Source organism: Trachurus japonicus, chromosome 20, assembly GCF_045865225.1.
Source record: "Trachurus japonicus isolate A0001 chromosome 20, Traja_1.0".
Classification (NCBI taxonomy): domain Eukaryota; kingdom Metazoa; phylum Chordata; class Actinopteri; order Carangiformes; family Carangidae; genus Trachurus; species Trachurus japonicus.
In genome coordinates this window covers 17,189,763-17,205,393 of record NC_140926.1, presented here as the reverse complement: position 1 = coordinate 17,205,393, position 15,631 = coordinate 17,189,763, and the positions used below count along the sequence as shown (strand labels likewise).

At 42.1% G+C, this 15,631-nt stretch overlaps 1 protein-coding gene across 5 annotated transcripts; it reads right to left on the bottom strand.

The window, feature by feature from the left end:
- Positions 1-564: 564 nt before the first annotated feature.
- On the bottom strand, positions 565-15,455 carry LOC146966761 (uncharacterized). Of its 5 annotated transcripts, none has more exons than XM_085763701.1 (12): positions 15,408-15,455; positions 15,096-15,173; positions 13,965-14,239; positions 12,476-13,096; positions 10,434-10,631; positions 9,800-10,090; positions 7,931-7,977; positions 7,650-7,756; positions 7,364-7,510; positions 6,054-6,185; positions 4,298-4,567; positions 565-1,988 (listed from the first exon to the last, which is right to left on the bottom strand). In XM_085763701.1, the coding sequence occupies exons 3-12, from the start codon at positions 14,096-14,098 to the stop codon at positions 1,779-1,781; spliced, it is 2,157 nt and encodes a 718-aa protein (XP_085619827.1). In that variant the 5' UTR covers positions 14,099-14,239; positions 15,096-15,173; positions 15,408-15,455; the 3' UTR covers positions 565-1,778. The 5 variants fall into 5 exon arrangements, with proteins under 5 accessions (XP_085619827.1, XP_085619825.1, XP_085619828.1 ...); XM_085763699.1 differs by having other exon boundaries at positions 9,800-10,099; positions 13,965-14,287; positions 15,408-15,440; XM_085763702.1 differs by lacking the exon at positions 15,408-15,455 and having other exon boundaries at positions 9,800-10,099; positions 12,476-12,491; positions 12,522-13,096; positions 13,965-14,287; positions 15,096-15,400.
- Between the last annotated feature and the right edge of the window lie 176 nt (positions 15,456-15,631).

Here is a 15,631-nt window from a genome sequence, read left to right as displayed (position 1 = left end):
GTACTGGTATATTCTTTTCCTTGTGATCCTAATTAAAACACATATTGTAGAAAGGAGCTGAAGTGGAAACTAATGCAGTCTAACACGACAGTCCCACAGTGAATCAGTTGAGTACAGGCTGTGTCATACAGTAGAGGTGTTGATTGAACTGTGCTCACTCTGAAAGATGAAGCTTGGGGAAATGGTGGATTGTGAAGTTTTCTCCACAACGCCAACGCCTCTGGAAGTGAACATTATTATCAACACGTGGTGTTCGGCTGCATTTACTGTAGCTACATGTGCATGATAAACCATCAGCTGTATCTGCAGTATGTGTTACTTCAGTGAGAAAGTACTTATGTTTATGGTCTCTCACGCCACTGTGGTTTTGCTCCTTGTAAGCGATGCACTAAGAAATCGTTATAAAATCAATTACTGGTAATCAATTGTATAGTTTAAACAAATGGTGGAATGCCAAAGGGAAGTAAAGTCATTTTGTCCGATACATCAGAAGTTGTATCAGATCATAATTCATGAACTGATCACCAGGTTGTCATAAGATCTCAGTCGTAGAGACAAAATTGCTTTTACGAAAATTGTATTTCGATTTTATTTAAATGCCATCTGAAAATCTGACAGTGCAAGAACATTCCTGCAAATTGGCATAATCAGTGTTTTACTATTAACTCCCCACCTGCTCTGAAATAAGGGCAAAATGCCTCTGATCACTAATAACCAACATTCATTCTTATTGTGCATTTTTTTCTAAGGCAACATGGAGGACCAAGCCTTTTCTACTGAATCCTGTGGCTGGTGGTTTTGGACTGTTGCCAGAATTTTTTTTTTTTTTTTTGCAGCAACATTGGCACATTTTTTTTTCCCTCCCTTCAGAACAGCTTGGTTAAAGGCAACATGTTACACATGAGTTGGACACACACACACACCTGCAAGGCAAACACACAGATCATCACAAATCGCACCTCTAACACAGAGGCAGCGATTAATCTTCCAAGTAACTTTGATAAATCATCAAACTCTTCCTAGACTAATTCATCATAATTCAGTCGTTCTACTTATCAGACGTCATTTAAAATGCTCTTTTTTCTGACATAATGAAACATAATAAATTAATCAAAGTGCCCAAATTTCCAGTGTATAAACCATCTAATGATTTTTTAAGCTGTTGCAGCTCTGTTGTGTTTAGGATTTTAGTTGTTGAGAAAAATTGAAACATAAACAAGGTAGCGCTGAAAATTTGGGCTCAAATCAAAATGACACCCTGGAAACTAATTTGTACGTAATGGAGATATTAGATGTCCCTATATGTACATATACTCATAGAAAACTGTGTTTACAGTACAGTGTGTACAAAAGTGTGTAAACCACAACTTGTACAGGGTCTCAAAATCAGCATATCTTTTAAGAAACAAATGTGGCATTTTGGGAAATGCACTCATTGGCTCTCAGCTGAGAGGACTGATATCCGAAATATAAAGGGGACAACCCGCAGCTCATCAGCTTAAAGTCTGCACACAGAGGGAAACAGCTAACCTCGTCAAAAGCTGAATTATTAACACGTTAAATCTCATGTGTTGGACGTCCCAGTGAGGACAAGTCTCCCACCAACCATCCCTCACAGATGCGTGAGAGTGGCATCCTCTCATCCAACTCTGCAAGAAAGATAACAAGCGTTTTTCCCAAAATGTCAAACTGTTCCTTTAATTGGTGTAGATCTATTCATCTTGATGAACCTGAGGCGTGTTTTGTTTGTATGGCAGGAGATTTCTCTGCAGCGACGATCAGCTTGAGTCGAGCTCCTTGTGTAGTTCTGCAGCTTGTACGACTGGTACGTTGTAGTGGCGGTCGTCCTCCGTGACGAGGCACACGGACGGCCAGTCGCCTTTGTGGTCGTCCGGGTAGTAGGTGACAAACTCCTCCGTGTCAGCTTTGTACAGTCTGTAAACTTCAATGGTGCACTGCAAGGCGTAGCCCAGCAGGAACATCTCCACCTGCGCAAAGCAGCGAGATAATTGCACGGTTACAAGGAAAGCCGGACTTCCTCCAACAGCACAATGCGCAAACACATGATACTCGTGGATGGATGTTTGTTAAGGAAACCTGCGAACGCCTGCGAAAGCTTGAATGAAAAGAATGAAAATAACAATTAAATCACTCAGTAGCTTGTCACCTCCGGGAGCCTCCTCACCCCGAGGGCTCACCATGTAGAGAGATCGCCTGGCAAAAACAAAAAAACAGCTCAAGTGGCGGCATGTTTCACCATTCAGGAGAATGTTGCGTGTCAGATCTCGACAGATCAAATTTTAAGAAGTTGTGTTTTTTTGTTACGAGGCGTGACAACGGTCTGTTGTATAATTGCTGAAATCAAAAGGGTGAGAAAATCCCAGCAGCTAGTTTAACCACAAAATGTTTCCTGTCCCACAGAAAGTTAAAGGGATAGTTCAACATTTTGGCAAATTGGCCCATTACCATAATCGCTATAGTCATAGCAGTAGGTTTGTTACCTTTAATTGTCGGTGCAAGTTGTTTTTAGAACGGCGGAGCAGAGCCTCGAGCTGCTCAGAGCTACGCTACAGAGGCTAATGGAATTTCTTGGTTTCCCTCATCAATTACACAATCCAACAATTACAAAATGCTCTCGTGGACAAGTTGTGACCTGCACATTCACCACACTATGAGATAATAACAGAACGTTACGAGACAGAGTTGTTTACTAGGTAAATTCATGAAAAACAGCTGATGCGCATTCCCGTCGGCTGCAGTTTTTTGGCAAGCAGTCTCTGCATTTACCTAGTAAACAACTCCGTCTTGTAACGTTCTGTTATTATCTCACAGCGTGATGAGTGTGCAGGTCACAACTTCACGACAGTGTTTTGGAGTTGTTGGATTGTGTATTTGATGAGTTTGATGAGGGAAACCAAGAAATTCCATTAGCCTCCCAGCGTAGCTCTGAGCAGCTCGCGGCTCTGCTCCTCCGTTCTAAAAATAGCTTGCACCGACAATTAAAGGTAACAAACCTACTGTTATGACTATAGGGATTATGGCAATGGGCCAATTTGCCAAAATGTTGAACTAAAATCATGTGTGGTTGAGTGCACTGTTGCCGTCTTGAGGCAGAGGAAAGTGATTTTTACAACTGACCAGCAAAAACCTGCTCTCAAGTCAGTGGTGCAGTATTTCTCTGTCGCATTGTCAGGAGAGAAATATGAAAATAAGTGCACACACTTGCCTGTCGTGCACAGAGTGAGCTCAAAGTGCACCAAGATGTTTTTTCTTTGTGACATGTCATTATTAAAATCATATTGAATGTTTGTCTCCTGCACGAGACTCTGCAGAAAGGCTTCAGTGTTTCCATTCATCGCCTAAATATATCCACCACAGTTTATAACTAACAATCATATAACACAAAATATTTCTAACTGTGACTTGTGCCAGTCACACTTCAGTGCTTTGCCTCTGAGTGAGCACAGAGCTGCTGCTGCTGCTGCTGCTTGTGTGTGTGTCAGGACTGAGCTCGCTGGTCAGTGACAACCTGTGATCAACTGACCACAAATAGAATCTAACTCACCATTATAACAGCGATACGCCAGAGAGCGAGTGTGCCTGGCTTTAACAGGGAACAGGAGATGGCACTGTGATTGGGTTATTGGATAATACGGCCAAAACACTCCTATGACTAATTAAAAGACTCAGACCAGCCTCTGTGCACCATGTGCCTGGTGCAGCGACTGTTTTTTCCACTGTTAAAAGTGAAAAAAAAAAACACATGGACACATTGGAAATGCACTTGCACCATGCTCTAGATGTTAAAATACAGCTTTTTAAAATCCCTGGGCCTGTGTTTGAGCTGTGTTGGGCATGTTACTTTGAAAAAGTAATTACTTATAGTTACTAGTTGCATTCCCCAAAAAGTAACTAAGTTGGTAACTGAATTACTACATTATAAAAGTAACTAATTACCAGGAAAAGTAAATATTGCATTCCCTTTTTATAAAATGCTCAAATAATGTCAAATTACTTGGACTCGCCCCCTAACCCCTAACCTTGCATTTATCTGGAACTAACCAACTCACTCAGTATCCCTCCGCACAAGGAGTTGGTTAGTTCCAGATGAACAGATTTTTTCCGACTTGTTGATGGACTGAAAAAAATGTGTATACAACGTATACTTAAATGGGTGTATTTTATTTTGTGACGGGACTTCTTGAGTCAAGTAATGGTGCATTTTACTGTCAGTAAGGAACAGTAACAATTGTGTGGTAAACACATAAAAAGACGGCCCTGGCCTGGCGTCTCTCACCTGCTCCAGCCCGGCGCTGAGGCCCACGTGGCTGAGGTGGTTGGAGAGGAAGGAGCGCGGGCAGACGGACGAGTCCCGCGCGAACAGCAGCCAGCAGAAGAGCGGGACGTCTCCTCCGCCCTGCATGCAGCCGTGCAGCTCCACCGCTCGGTTCAGCATCAGCAGCTTCAGCGCCTCCAGCAGCCCCAGCTCCTCCTCGCCGCCCTGGAACACCCGCTCACACAGCTGCTGCCGCTCCTCGGCACAGGGACAGTCCACGGCTACCTGCCACTGGGGATAATCAATCAAATCAATCACTTATTTTGATGAACATTTATTCAGTGAAGTCATTTACTGTATGAAGTACAACGACCAAAGAATCACTGGTTACAGCTTTAGAGTGGGGGGATTTGCAGTAGTTTGCTACCCAAATTTCTTCATAAACTGTTACATTTTGATTGAATTAAATAAGCAGATCAATAGAAATCTGCTGTTTTGCTCAGTAATGAAGGATATTTAGAAACTGCAGGCCTGGTGGTGTCTGCACAGTGTGTGGCACAACAGGAGGCCGTGGCCTCATTTCAATCACAAATGGTCTTTGAAGCATGAATGTGAAGCTAAAACAGATAATTCTTCAACTATTTTGGTTATTTATTCATTTTTGGGGGGCAATATTCAAGAAAAATGCCTCACACGATGTAGTTAAAGTTTCTCATATATCTCATCTCCTCCTTGTTTGATGTGACAGCAAATTTAAGATCTGACTGATGCCTGAGTCAACCTCTCCAGTCCCCTTCATTAACCAGAGCTGCTACAATTTGTTTTATGCAAAAAAAGCAAAACATTTGCTTGGTTCCAGCTTCATAAACATTGCATGCATTCCTGTCATGGTAAACTGAATGTGGTTTGGTGAAAAAAGGAAAAGGCTGCAACTTTGGGGTCTGGGACTAAAGTATTAATTGATCAACTGAGAATATGACAAAATAATCAAGAGCAAAAACTTGATCATTGGATTGAGTCCCATTTGAAACATAGACTGGTGTATCTGACTGTGAATCTTCAGTGTCTTTCATTTGCCGTGGTCACGAAAGTGAATGTAAAGGTTTCATTTTCTGCCTTTAGTTCCTTCAGTGACATAAATTCCCGCCTCAAACATGAGCTAATGTTTACTTTACTGTATTGTGAGCCTGTTTTTTTTTCACTCTCTCCCGACATATGCACAGAAAACAAACCACAGACCAGAATAACCTGACACTGTGTCTGTTCCAAGTGCGACTATATGTGATCCATAGTGTCCGCCGGCACAGAACCAGCACACAGCTCGCTCTCATAAACCAACAGAGGTCCAACTCTTTTTTTTTTTTTTTTAAAGTGTGCGCAGTAAACACCATGAGCTCTGAGCGGTGGAGGCCGACTATAAATTCTGCCGGGGGCCACATACAGTCGCAGTAAAGAGGCACTGTGGTTTTAACAGTTTAAGTGTCTCTTTGAGGTTGAGGGTCTGTCTATCCCCCCCAAATCCTTTAGAGTATAACAAGGCTGTGTTAATGACACGCAGGGAAAAAAAAAAGCCTTGAGGGAAGGAGCCGCTCAGCATTGAGAAAATTACCTCCTTTTACATATGGTAGCAATCACATCCAAAAGCCCTGTGGATGAATATCAATACCCTCAGTGTCCACGGATGGCATAAAAATAGGGCTGTGGTTTACTCGTGCTGTGTCTTTAAAATACTTTCTCATCGTTTACGTGTGTGTGCAAGCGGATCTGCAGCCACTACCTTGTTGCGTAGGAGCTCCATGTAGCCTTTGAGCCGCTGGGCAACATCTCCTGTCCCGTCTCCCTGCAGGCGCTCTCCAGGAAATGTCCACTGGCTTATCAGGCCTTCCTGGGTCTCCAGTTGCTTCAGCAGCTGTAAACACAGAGGATTCACCACGGTGACGTGTAAAAATCAGCTGAATTAACAGCGGATGAATCAGTGTTGTTATTAAAACAGATGTTAGTTGAGTTAGTCTCAGGAATACAAACTTCTTTCACATCTTCTTCTCTGTGTTTTAACAGTCAAAGGTGATTAAGTGTCAACTTCAAGCTCCCTATCAGCTATAGCTTCTCCTGGCAGGTATGGTTAATATTATTGATGCATTATTGATGACATGTGTTGGAAATTTTGACTTTCACTTTAAGGCTTATTTTCTTCATTTGTACATAAGTAAAAGTAAAATAAGTGTATTAATACCTGATACTTACAAGATGAAAATTTCTGACAAATCTCCAACTTAAAGGGATAGTTCAACATTTTGACAAATTGGCCCATTGCCATAATCCCTAGTCATCATAGCAGTAGGTTCGTTACCTTTAATTGTCGGTGCAAGCTATTTTTAGAACAGTGGAGCAGAGCCGCGAGCTGCTCAGAGCTACGCTATGGAGGCTAATGGGATTTCTTGGTTTCCCTAATCAACTCATCAAATACACAATCCAACAATTTCAAAATGCTGTTGTGGACAAGTTGTGACCTGCACAATCACCACGCTATGAGATAATAACGGAACGTTACGAGATAGAATTGTCAGGTCACAACTTGTCCACGAAAGCGTTTTGGAGCTGTTGGATTGTGTATTAGATGAGTTTGATGAGGGAAACCAAGAAATTCCTTTAGCCTCCGCCGGGAGCTCTGAGCAGCTCGCGGCTCTGCTCTGCCGTTCTAAAAATAGCTTGCACTGACAATTAAAGGTAACAAACCTACTGCTATGACTATAGGGATTATGGCAATGGGCCAATTTGCCAAAATGTTGAACTATCCCTTTAATGAAACCAAAATGAAAATAACACCCATTGGATTCGCCTCATTTTTAGTTACTCGACAGTGTCTGTTTATATCCTGTTTCACTTGTTAAAAAACAAATAAACAGGAAAAAAGCTAATTTTGGCTGTTCATCTGTTTACGAGGTTAGCACCTCGGAGTAATCCATAAACCCTCCCGAGCTGGAGCGAGGAGTGTTTTTGTTGTTCTCCTCATTCCGGCAACAATCGCGGGAATGCAGGCATTAACCACGGCTCGACTGATATAATGGCTTCAAAGTGAGCGTTTACCACAGTTATGTCGTCGTCCTGCTGCAGCCACGCAGGCAGCCGAGTGCTGTGGGACAGCACCTGGAACAGCGTGGCCCTCAGTGCACAGTAGTTGTCTCCCCTCACCCTCCTCACGCCGCTGAACCTCTGGGACATCTCTTTATAGCCCTGCAGCAGCACACAGAGACACCACAGGAAGTCTCTCAGCCATTAATGTGAAAAAAAAAAAAGAAAAGATAAAAAAAGTCAAAAACAACAACTGGCTTTAATCTGAAACACGTCTTTCCCAAGAGCTACAGGCAACAACCTTTCTAATGAGAGCACTTTTGGCAGTGTTTCCTTTCCACTCTCTCTCGCTGTAGGACAGAATGTCCACCGCTGGGGCCAAGCTGCATCTGTCCTCCACCTTTAAAACTGAGCAGGAGACAGAGGACGAAAACAAAAGGACGACTGTCAAGGTTCTGCACGAGGACACAACTGTAGTGTTGTTTGCAATCCTCGATGCAGTTAAATTATGTAGCTGTGTGCAAACTGGATGCACTAATGTGTAGTTTGACACAGACGCAGACGGTGGTCCTGGGTTATTACCTGGGGACACCGACAGCTCCTCAGCTCCTCTGTACAGGTCTTCTTCACTGAAGAAGAAAGAGAAACACAAAACAAAACTTCTATTAAAGCTATTGTATATTTATCTGTGGTGGAAAATTGCTATGATGGGTATTCTCTTTGTAATACAGGGATGCAAACGGGTCAGGACCAAAAAAGAGAGGAATTGTCTGGCGTGGGGGGGGGGGGTGCTCACCATTAACAAATGATTACATTACAATATCATGGAAAAGTCAATTTCCAGTAGTTCAACCCCAACCAAGTATTGAGTGCATATAGATGGACATAGTTTTCAGAAGGCCAACATTTCTATATTAAAAATGCTTTAAAAAAAAAAATCCTTTGCAATATTTCAATTTTGGAGATACTGAAGGCCTTCACTGAATGTTAGTCATAATTATTACTATTAAAATAAACTGAATAAATAAAGACATGGGATGTTTCACTCAGTGTGTAATGGACATATATATAGCCTAATGTGTTAGTTTCACTTTCACTGAACACATTCCTGACACAGCAACGTAGGGAACCATGCATGCACGGGGGAAAAAAACAGCGTCGCCGTCGCACCGACTGCACGCGGATACGCGCCGCTTTGGGTAAGCGCGGCGCGCACGTCGCGCGTCTACTTTGGAGGTCGGCTGTTATCAGTATAATCAGAGACAACCATGAATGAGTTCGCCTCAGTTTCACGTGATTGTCACTGTCAGCCTGTTAGAAAAACATTTACTGACCCCAACTGAGACACTGAGACCCCCCCCCCCCCCGTCAAAAACAAAAACTCTTCGGATCTGAACGATTCACACAAGTCACCTAATTGGTCATGAAAAAAGCGAGTTTCGCTTTCCGGCGCGCTGTTTGCATCCCTGGTAATAAGTGGTAACATAGTCTTTGAAGTAGTTGTAGTAAGACCATGTAGCAATCCTGTTAACTCCATTAGTGGAGACATTTGTGTATTGACCATAATAAACCTGGGGGCAGAGCAAGGACACTAGGATGACCCATGTACAACCTTGTTTACTAACTGATCTAGGTTGTAAATTCCTATAGGGAAACCAACAACGGGGGTAGCCATTTGTTGAGTAACACATCTGTTGATTGTTTTATTGTCTGGGAAGGCTAGAAGTGCTTGTAGTAATGTCTAAGCCAGAGTCATAAAGTGGGGTATAAGAAGGGGCTGCAATCTCTGCTCTTGGGGCACTACTCTGAACTGCTACCTGCCATGTAGTTCTGTGTTCTGTTCCCTTCTCCCCTTCTCTGTGGAGAATGGAGAATAAACTTGGGTGCATGCTACCTCTCCTGTCTTGTTCTTTGACTCGCCACCGGCAGGACCAATATATTCCCACGACATATCTAAAAAGGGTTTTGCAATGCACACACACAACTTAAAGTGTCATCAAAACATACACTTGGTAGTTTATTTAGATTTTATTTCCCATCATTCTAAGTGCTTTACTCCTCCTTAAGCCTTTTATGTACTGCATAGATCTGTCCCATGTTAAATAATGTAGCACAATCCTTATTTCCTTGATCTCCAGTATTATTATTATCTTATGTTTCATTTTCCCCTCTCTGTAGAACTGTGTGGTCTTAGTGGCGACTGTGTGGCCTCTTGTTTTCAGCAGGGTCTCTGGGAATGTAATGTAAAATCTGTCATGGCTGAAGATGAATAGAGTCTACGCTGTCACGCAGTTTTAAACAAACACTTCCTGTGTTGTGTCCCACTTCTACATCCTCTTTTACAGCCTGAATCACAGTCACATTTTCTGACTCTGTGTTTCCACTGATACAGTGGGGATTACATCATGTGTGATGCTGAGATTAAAAAAGCCAAGAGGCCTCTCTACTGACCTGTTGCCCAGTTCCTTTTCCGTCACAGGGACCGTCTCCGTGGCGGCGCTGCCTCCCAGCTGCTCCTCTTCCTCACTGACCTCTTGGATCTCAGCATCGTGGTTCGCGGCCTGGGCCTGGGCCTCGGCCTCCTCCTTCGTCACATCCTCCTCCTCAACTTTGGGAACGTCTCCGTCTTCATCCTGCACTTTGGGCACCGGTTCCTCTTCATTATCCTGTTTGATGTTTTCCTCTTCCTGGCTTGAAGCTGAACTCTTGGCATCCGGTGTTGTATTCTGATCGATCTTTGATCTGTTTGATGTGGACAGGGACACATTTCTGTTACTTTTTCCAGCTTCCAACACACAATCAATATTTTTCCATCTACTCTTAAACTCACATTAATACATTTATAACCTATATTTCATACTTTGTGGATAATATCAGACTGTACAAATATTGTAAGTAAACTAAATAAGAAGGTGAAGAAGGTATGTAGTCCAAAACAAGTCTGACAGTGACTTGAACAAGACAGTGAGCTGTGGTGTCGCTGCGCCCCCTCGTGGTCACAATGACACAATCAAACACACAAGTACAAACAGTCTATGTAAACAAGTGCCTTGTTTTTGATATCACAAACTCTGAACTCACTGACCTCGCACTGGCGTCTGCCGGAGGAGTGGCTTCTGGCTGCGTGACAGAGTTGGCGGCGTCTCTGTCCTCACCACTGTGGCTCAGTCCTGTGGGCTCGGGTCCAGGAGAAGACTCGGACACATCATGGCTGTTTCTGTCTTCAGGACAAGCCTGCTCGAACACTGAAGAACTCCCATTGTCTGACTCCTCTGTCCCTGCACTGGACACGGGATAAAATTCAAATTCAAACCTTATTTATACAGCGCATTACATGCACAAGGCAGACTCAATGTGCTTCACATAGGTAACTACTGTACAATATAGTCACAATAAATGATCAATCGGAAAGTGCAAGTGCAAATAAACGATCACAAGTATTGAGCCATCTCCTCCACTTGGTTTTTAACAATGGCTACCGATGTGTCATGGCTAACTGTATCAGGCAGGGTGTTTCATTGTTTGTGGGGCATATGTGAGGGATGAGCAAGTTGCCACTGTCTGTTGTCCGTAGTTTTCTTGCTGGGGTGTGAGTGGTGAGTGGATAAGAGAGGAAGACAGAGATTCACAGGGTGTGGTTTGTTTTTATATCACCATGTATTGTTACATTTATTATTTTTGTTACATTTATTTATTATTTATTTACCTGCTTGCTTAGTGTATATTCATGTAGTCAGTTTACTGTTTTTGTTTTGTCCTCCTTGGCTTACTACTTACTGGGAATATTATTGCCAAAACGTACTTCTTAAAGAATTTTAATGAATGGATGGAACATCTATATTGATATATTGCATTAGTTATATTATTAATTGGCAGAGCATGTAAAGGAAGTCAGAAGATTAATTGATTTTGGTTGAGTAATGGAGAGGGGGTGGGACCACATAGGTTTTTAACTTCAGCCCACTCCTTTTTGGACATGAGAAAAAAAGGAAAAAAAGTCTGCAAAGTGCAGCAACTTGCTCACTGTTTGCCTAATAGACATTTTATAGAAGTGATCAGATGAGATTATCTGGTTTTCTTTTTTTTTACCCCATAGTATCAAATATTTCACAAATCAACTTGCAATCCTGTAAATCCTGCCGTGCTGCCATGAAGACATATTTCTTTATAACCTGATTTTGCACCAGTGTCCTTGGTAATGATGATGATAGAGATGGTGACCCTTGTAGAGAAAAGCTTCTCGAAAAGAAGAAGAGGAGGAGGAGGAAGAAGAAAAGATCTCAGCATTTGTTATTATTGTATGTTGGCCAGTCTGACTCACACATCTGGTAGAAATAGTGAAAATACAATAATAGCCAAGACATTACTCCACCACCACATAAATAACCCCTGGTATCTTTTGAACTTGATAATTGTTTTCTGGTTGAGTGGTTCCTGATGGTTTTTGGCCTGTGAGTTTTTCAAAATGAGGCAACGAGAACTTACCTCATCAGAGTTTGCAACTGTCAACAGGTCACAACCACCAGCTCAGAGAAACTACTTCCACTACTGTTGTATTTGAGTTGTTTACAGAAGATTTACTGTAAATGCTGGAGGAAAGTCTGGAAAATAAACCTAATTTTGTTGTTTTGTAATTCACCGTCTGCTTTTCTCGACCTTTAATTATCTTGACCCAGGCATCAACGGTTACTCTATTTTGTTTCTGCTGATCGGCAAAAGCAGCTTTTTTCATGATAAATCAATAATCACATCATCTTCTTCAACATTTTTAGATAAAAATGTGAAATATTTGCTGTGTCTATCTTCTCAAATATGACAATTTGATTCTTTTCTTTGTTTCAAATGACAATTCACTGAACATTTTTGGATTTGGTCATAAAATATAAGACATTTATAGTCTTGTATATACAGATCACGGTGGTATATGGGAAATTTTAACTGCCATTTTCATCATTATTTTCTGGCATTTTGTTGACATTTAAAATAAATTATATATACAACATTAAAGGGAGATGACAATGTGAAAAGATTTTTTCTTAATATCTTCATTCAATGTTGCTGTATCATTGTTTTGTTAAATATTTCTCATTCAGTTTCATATTGAAGGTGTCTTGTCATGTGCCTTACCAGCTTGTTGGAGCCTCTTTGTTGATCTCCTGACCGTCCACTGGGCCGGGAAACACCTGACAAGCTGCTTCTTCCACCTGAGAGTTTGGCACTGACAGCACTGGATTATTTGCAGAGATCTCCCCCGACGGCTCAGTTACAGCTTCGTCAGACGTAACCTTGGAGCCCGCCTCTTCCTCATCCTCGTCAGCGAGCTCTGTCGTTGTGGTCGTCTCAGTCGGGGAAGGCTCTTCTTCAGGGCAGACTGACTCGACTTTTTTCGAGATGCCATCTGGGATTTCCTCCGTCTCAGACGCTGGAGCATCTTCTTTCGGTGGCGCGTTTGTTTCTGGAAAAACCTCCCATTCATCTCCAGTGCAAGTTTTCTGCTGGGGTTGTAAAGTGCACTGCAGATCTTCAGCTTGTCCACTGTCGTCTTGAGGCGGCTTCATATCTTCATTTTGTTCTTTGAGCTCCGTCTCTTTGCGGGCAGAAGGCTCTGTTGCGTGAATGCTCTCCTTCTTCAAGGGTCCATTCTCCTGAGTGCTATTGGGCTCTGACTCTCCATTCTCAGGACTCTGCTTCTTAAACACAGCCTCAGCCTTTTCTTCCTCCTTCATATTGTCTGCATCAGGTGTTTTCCTGAGCAATGTGAGATAACACAACAAAACACCCTTTAAAGCATAAATCAAATGAAAGTAATGAGTAAAATCGAGGAACCCACATACCCTGATTAGATTTGTGACTATAGATAAGATTTTCCAGCAAAATGTTTCAAGATGTTCTTTTGTATTGTGGGTGGAGGGAAGTGAAAGACCCATAATTAAAACAGTCATCTGTAGCTCTTTACACCAACCGCTGGAGCATGAACTGCCAAAACAACTGTCCCACTCTGAAACCCTCTCACATCTCTGGAAGTCCCCAGTGCGCTGTATGTCACTCTGTAATTTGGTCTCATAATACAAAACCCACGCAAGTCCTAAGGGGGAAACCTAAAAGTTATTACAGCACCAGTTAAGAGTTTCAAGGGTATTTCTGTCATCTCATTTGTTTACCTTCTGCCCACGACGATGAAACATTTGCCCGAGTCAAAATGTTTGTTTAAAATCCATTATCTCCAAAAACTGAAGTCAAAACGCTTCACTTCCTTGAGAAACATTTGAATGTTGTTGAACCTGTTCTTCACTTTCTTTACCGAGTCAGATGCAACACTTGTTGTTATCTGCTGCTCTAAATATGTCAGTCTGATAATCAAAAAAAAAACCACACACACTAGGGAGAGATCGAGATTGTGAACCATGACAGTCAGTGCACATCAACTCTGAACCACACAGGAAGTTCAGTTCAACTAAGTGAATTCCTGCCCACTTTTAAACACAATGCTGGATTTTCCCCTGATGTTTGTGTATGTAAACATTATGTAACCAAACAACAGTGACATATGGTGGAAAAAGGGAGGCGAAATGTCTTCAAATTTAAAAAAAGAAAGAAAAGGGAAGAGTTGTCTCACCTCACAGCATCGTCTCCATCAGGACCACTGTTGCCCCCTGTGGGCACCGTGGTTTTAACATCATCATCAAGTAAGCCACTTCTTTCCTCCGCACTGCCACAGGGACTCTCAGTGTGACAGCAGCAGTTCCCCATCTGCTCGCTCCCTCCCGCACGGGGAGTCGGACAGGTTGTAGGCTGAACGGCGGCTTTGATCCAGAACAACTGCGAGCGACCTGACGAGTCGCCGAAGCCTGGAGATTTCAGGAGTCCATGATGAGGAGGGTCAAGCTGCTGCTAAAGCCAGGAAGCAACCATGTTCACATGTGGAAATAAGGTTGATACCTAAAAGCAAAAACATGCATCACTACAGTAAATTAATGATTCAAATACTTAGTGTGATGACACTGGTGTGACAGCATATTGTCTGACCTGATCAAGTTTTTTTTAACTACTTATTAACCTGATGATTATTTTTCAACTAATTAGAGAATTCGTCTGCAATATCTGAGATAATAAGAAATAAAATGGTTAAGTGACTTCAACTCTGAAACTCAAAGCCAGATCTTTTACAAGATTTGATAATGATGTCACCAAAACAAAAGGCAAACAATCACTTATCAAAATAGTAAATTAATACATTTTCTAATGGCCGACTCATTAACCAGTTTATCAACAAATCATTTCTACTTTAGTCGCCATTACAATTATTCAATATCAAATGACACATTGTAGTTTGGTAAGTGTGAGCAAACATGACACCTCTACACAAACAAATATTCTAACACGGGATATGAGAGATATATTCACAACAATATTTGCTATCACAGCTTTTTTGTGACTCATTCTCTGTGTGTAACTATCATGTTAACACAATATTAGGTAGAGACATACAAAAAATGACGACCACCATCAATGTGAAAACAGACTTTAACAACATCTGTACAAATTCAACATGTGACGACTTAAATATTTTGAAGTGGAACCGTGGCTAAAGCCATTTGAGTCGCGCACTTCGTGATGAGACCTGTTTCTATTACAAATCATGGCTACACCCCATTGTCAGTGTCAACACCAGGAGGTAAGAGCACATTTCACACACCGCATTCACGTGTCACTGTCATATTAACCTCTGGTTTTGTCGAAAACATACCTCGGTTGAGTTTTAATGTTGACGGCCTCCCCGAGCTTTCCCTCATGTAGCTCCTCTTCCTGTTTCACTTTTGGTTAGCTGGAAAAACAGGCTGAAGTTAGCTGCTAGACAGCTAGCTGCGGTAAACTTAAAACACAAACATGCGCTGCTGCTTCAGGTTGACCGCCGCTCATGAGAAACACAGCTGTCACAGTGGTTCACCTTTTGTTAGGACTAAACCGTTGTCGTTTAACGCGACACGTTTTATTTTTTTTATTTTTTTAAAAGCGTGAATTTTACTGTGTTTTCTACGAAACATCTGCTGGTACGAACCCGTAGCAGCGCAGCCACAGCAGCGGGGTCACGGTTTGGTCCGAGCGCATGACGTCATACTCATGTGCGCCGTTATAGTTTTGCTGCGTTCAAGTGCTGCTCGGAAACTGGGAAAACCACGGCAGATTGTTTGAGGTCGGTTTGTTTCTGGCGTTCATAGACAAACCAGTGATTTAACTCTTTTATCAAGCAATAATAATAATAATGATTAAAAAAAACAAACA

Excerpts from the sequence above, each read along its gene's own strand:
- LOC146966761 (XM_085763699.1), bottom strand. The coding sequence starts at position 14,098 with ATGGGGAACTGCTGCTGTCACACTGAGAGTCCCTGTGGCAGTGCGGAG. Across the intron at positions 7,511-7,649 it reads AAAGTGCTCTCATTAGAAAG|GGCTATAAAGAGATGTCCCA; the intron begins GTTGTTGCCTGT and ends GTGCTGCTGCAG. Across the intron at positions 6,186-7,363 it reads AGGACGACGACATAACTGTG|CTGCTGAAGCAACTGGAGAC; the intron begins GTAAACGCTCAC and ends CTGTGTTTACAG.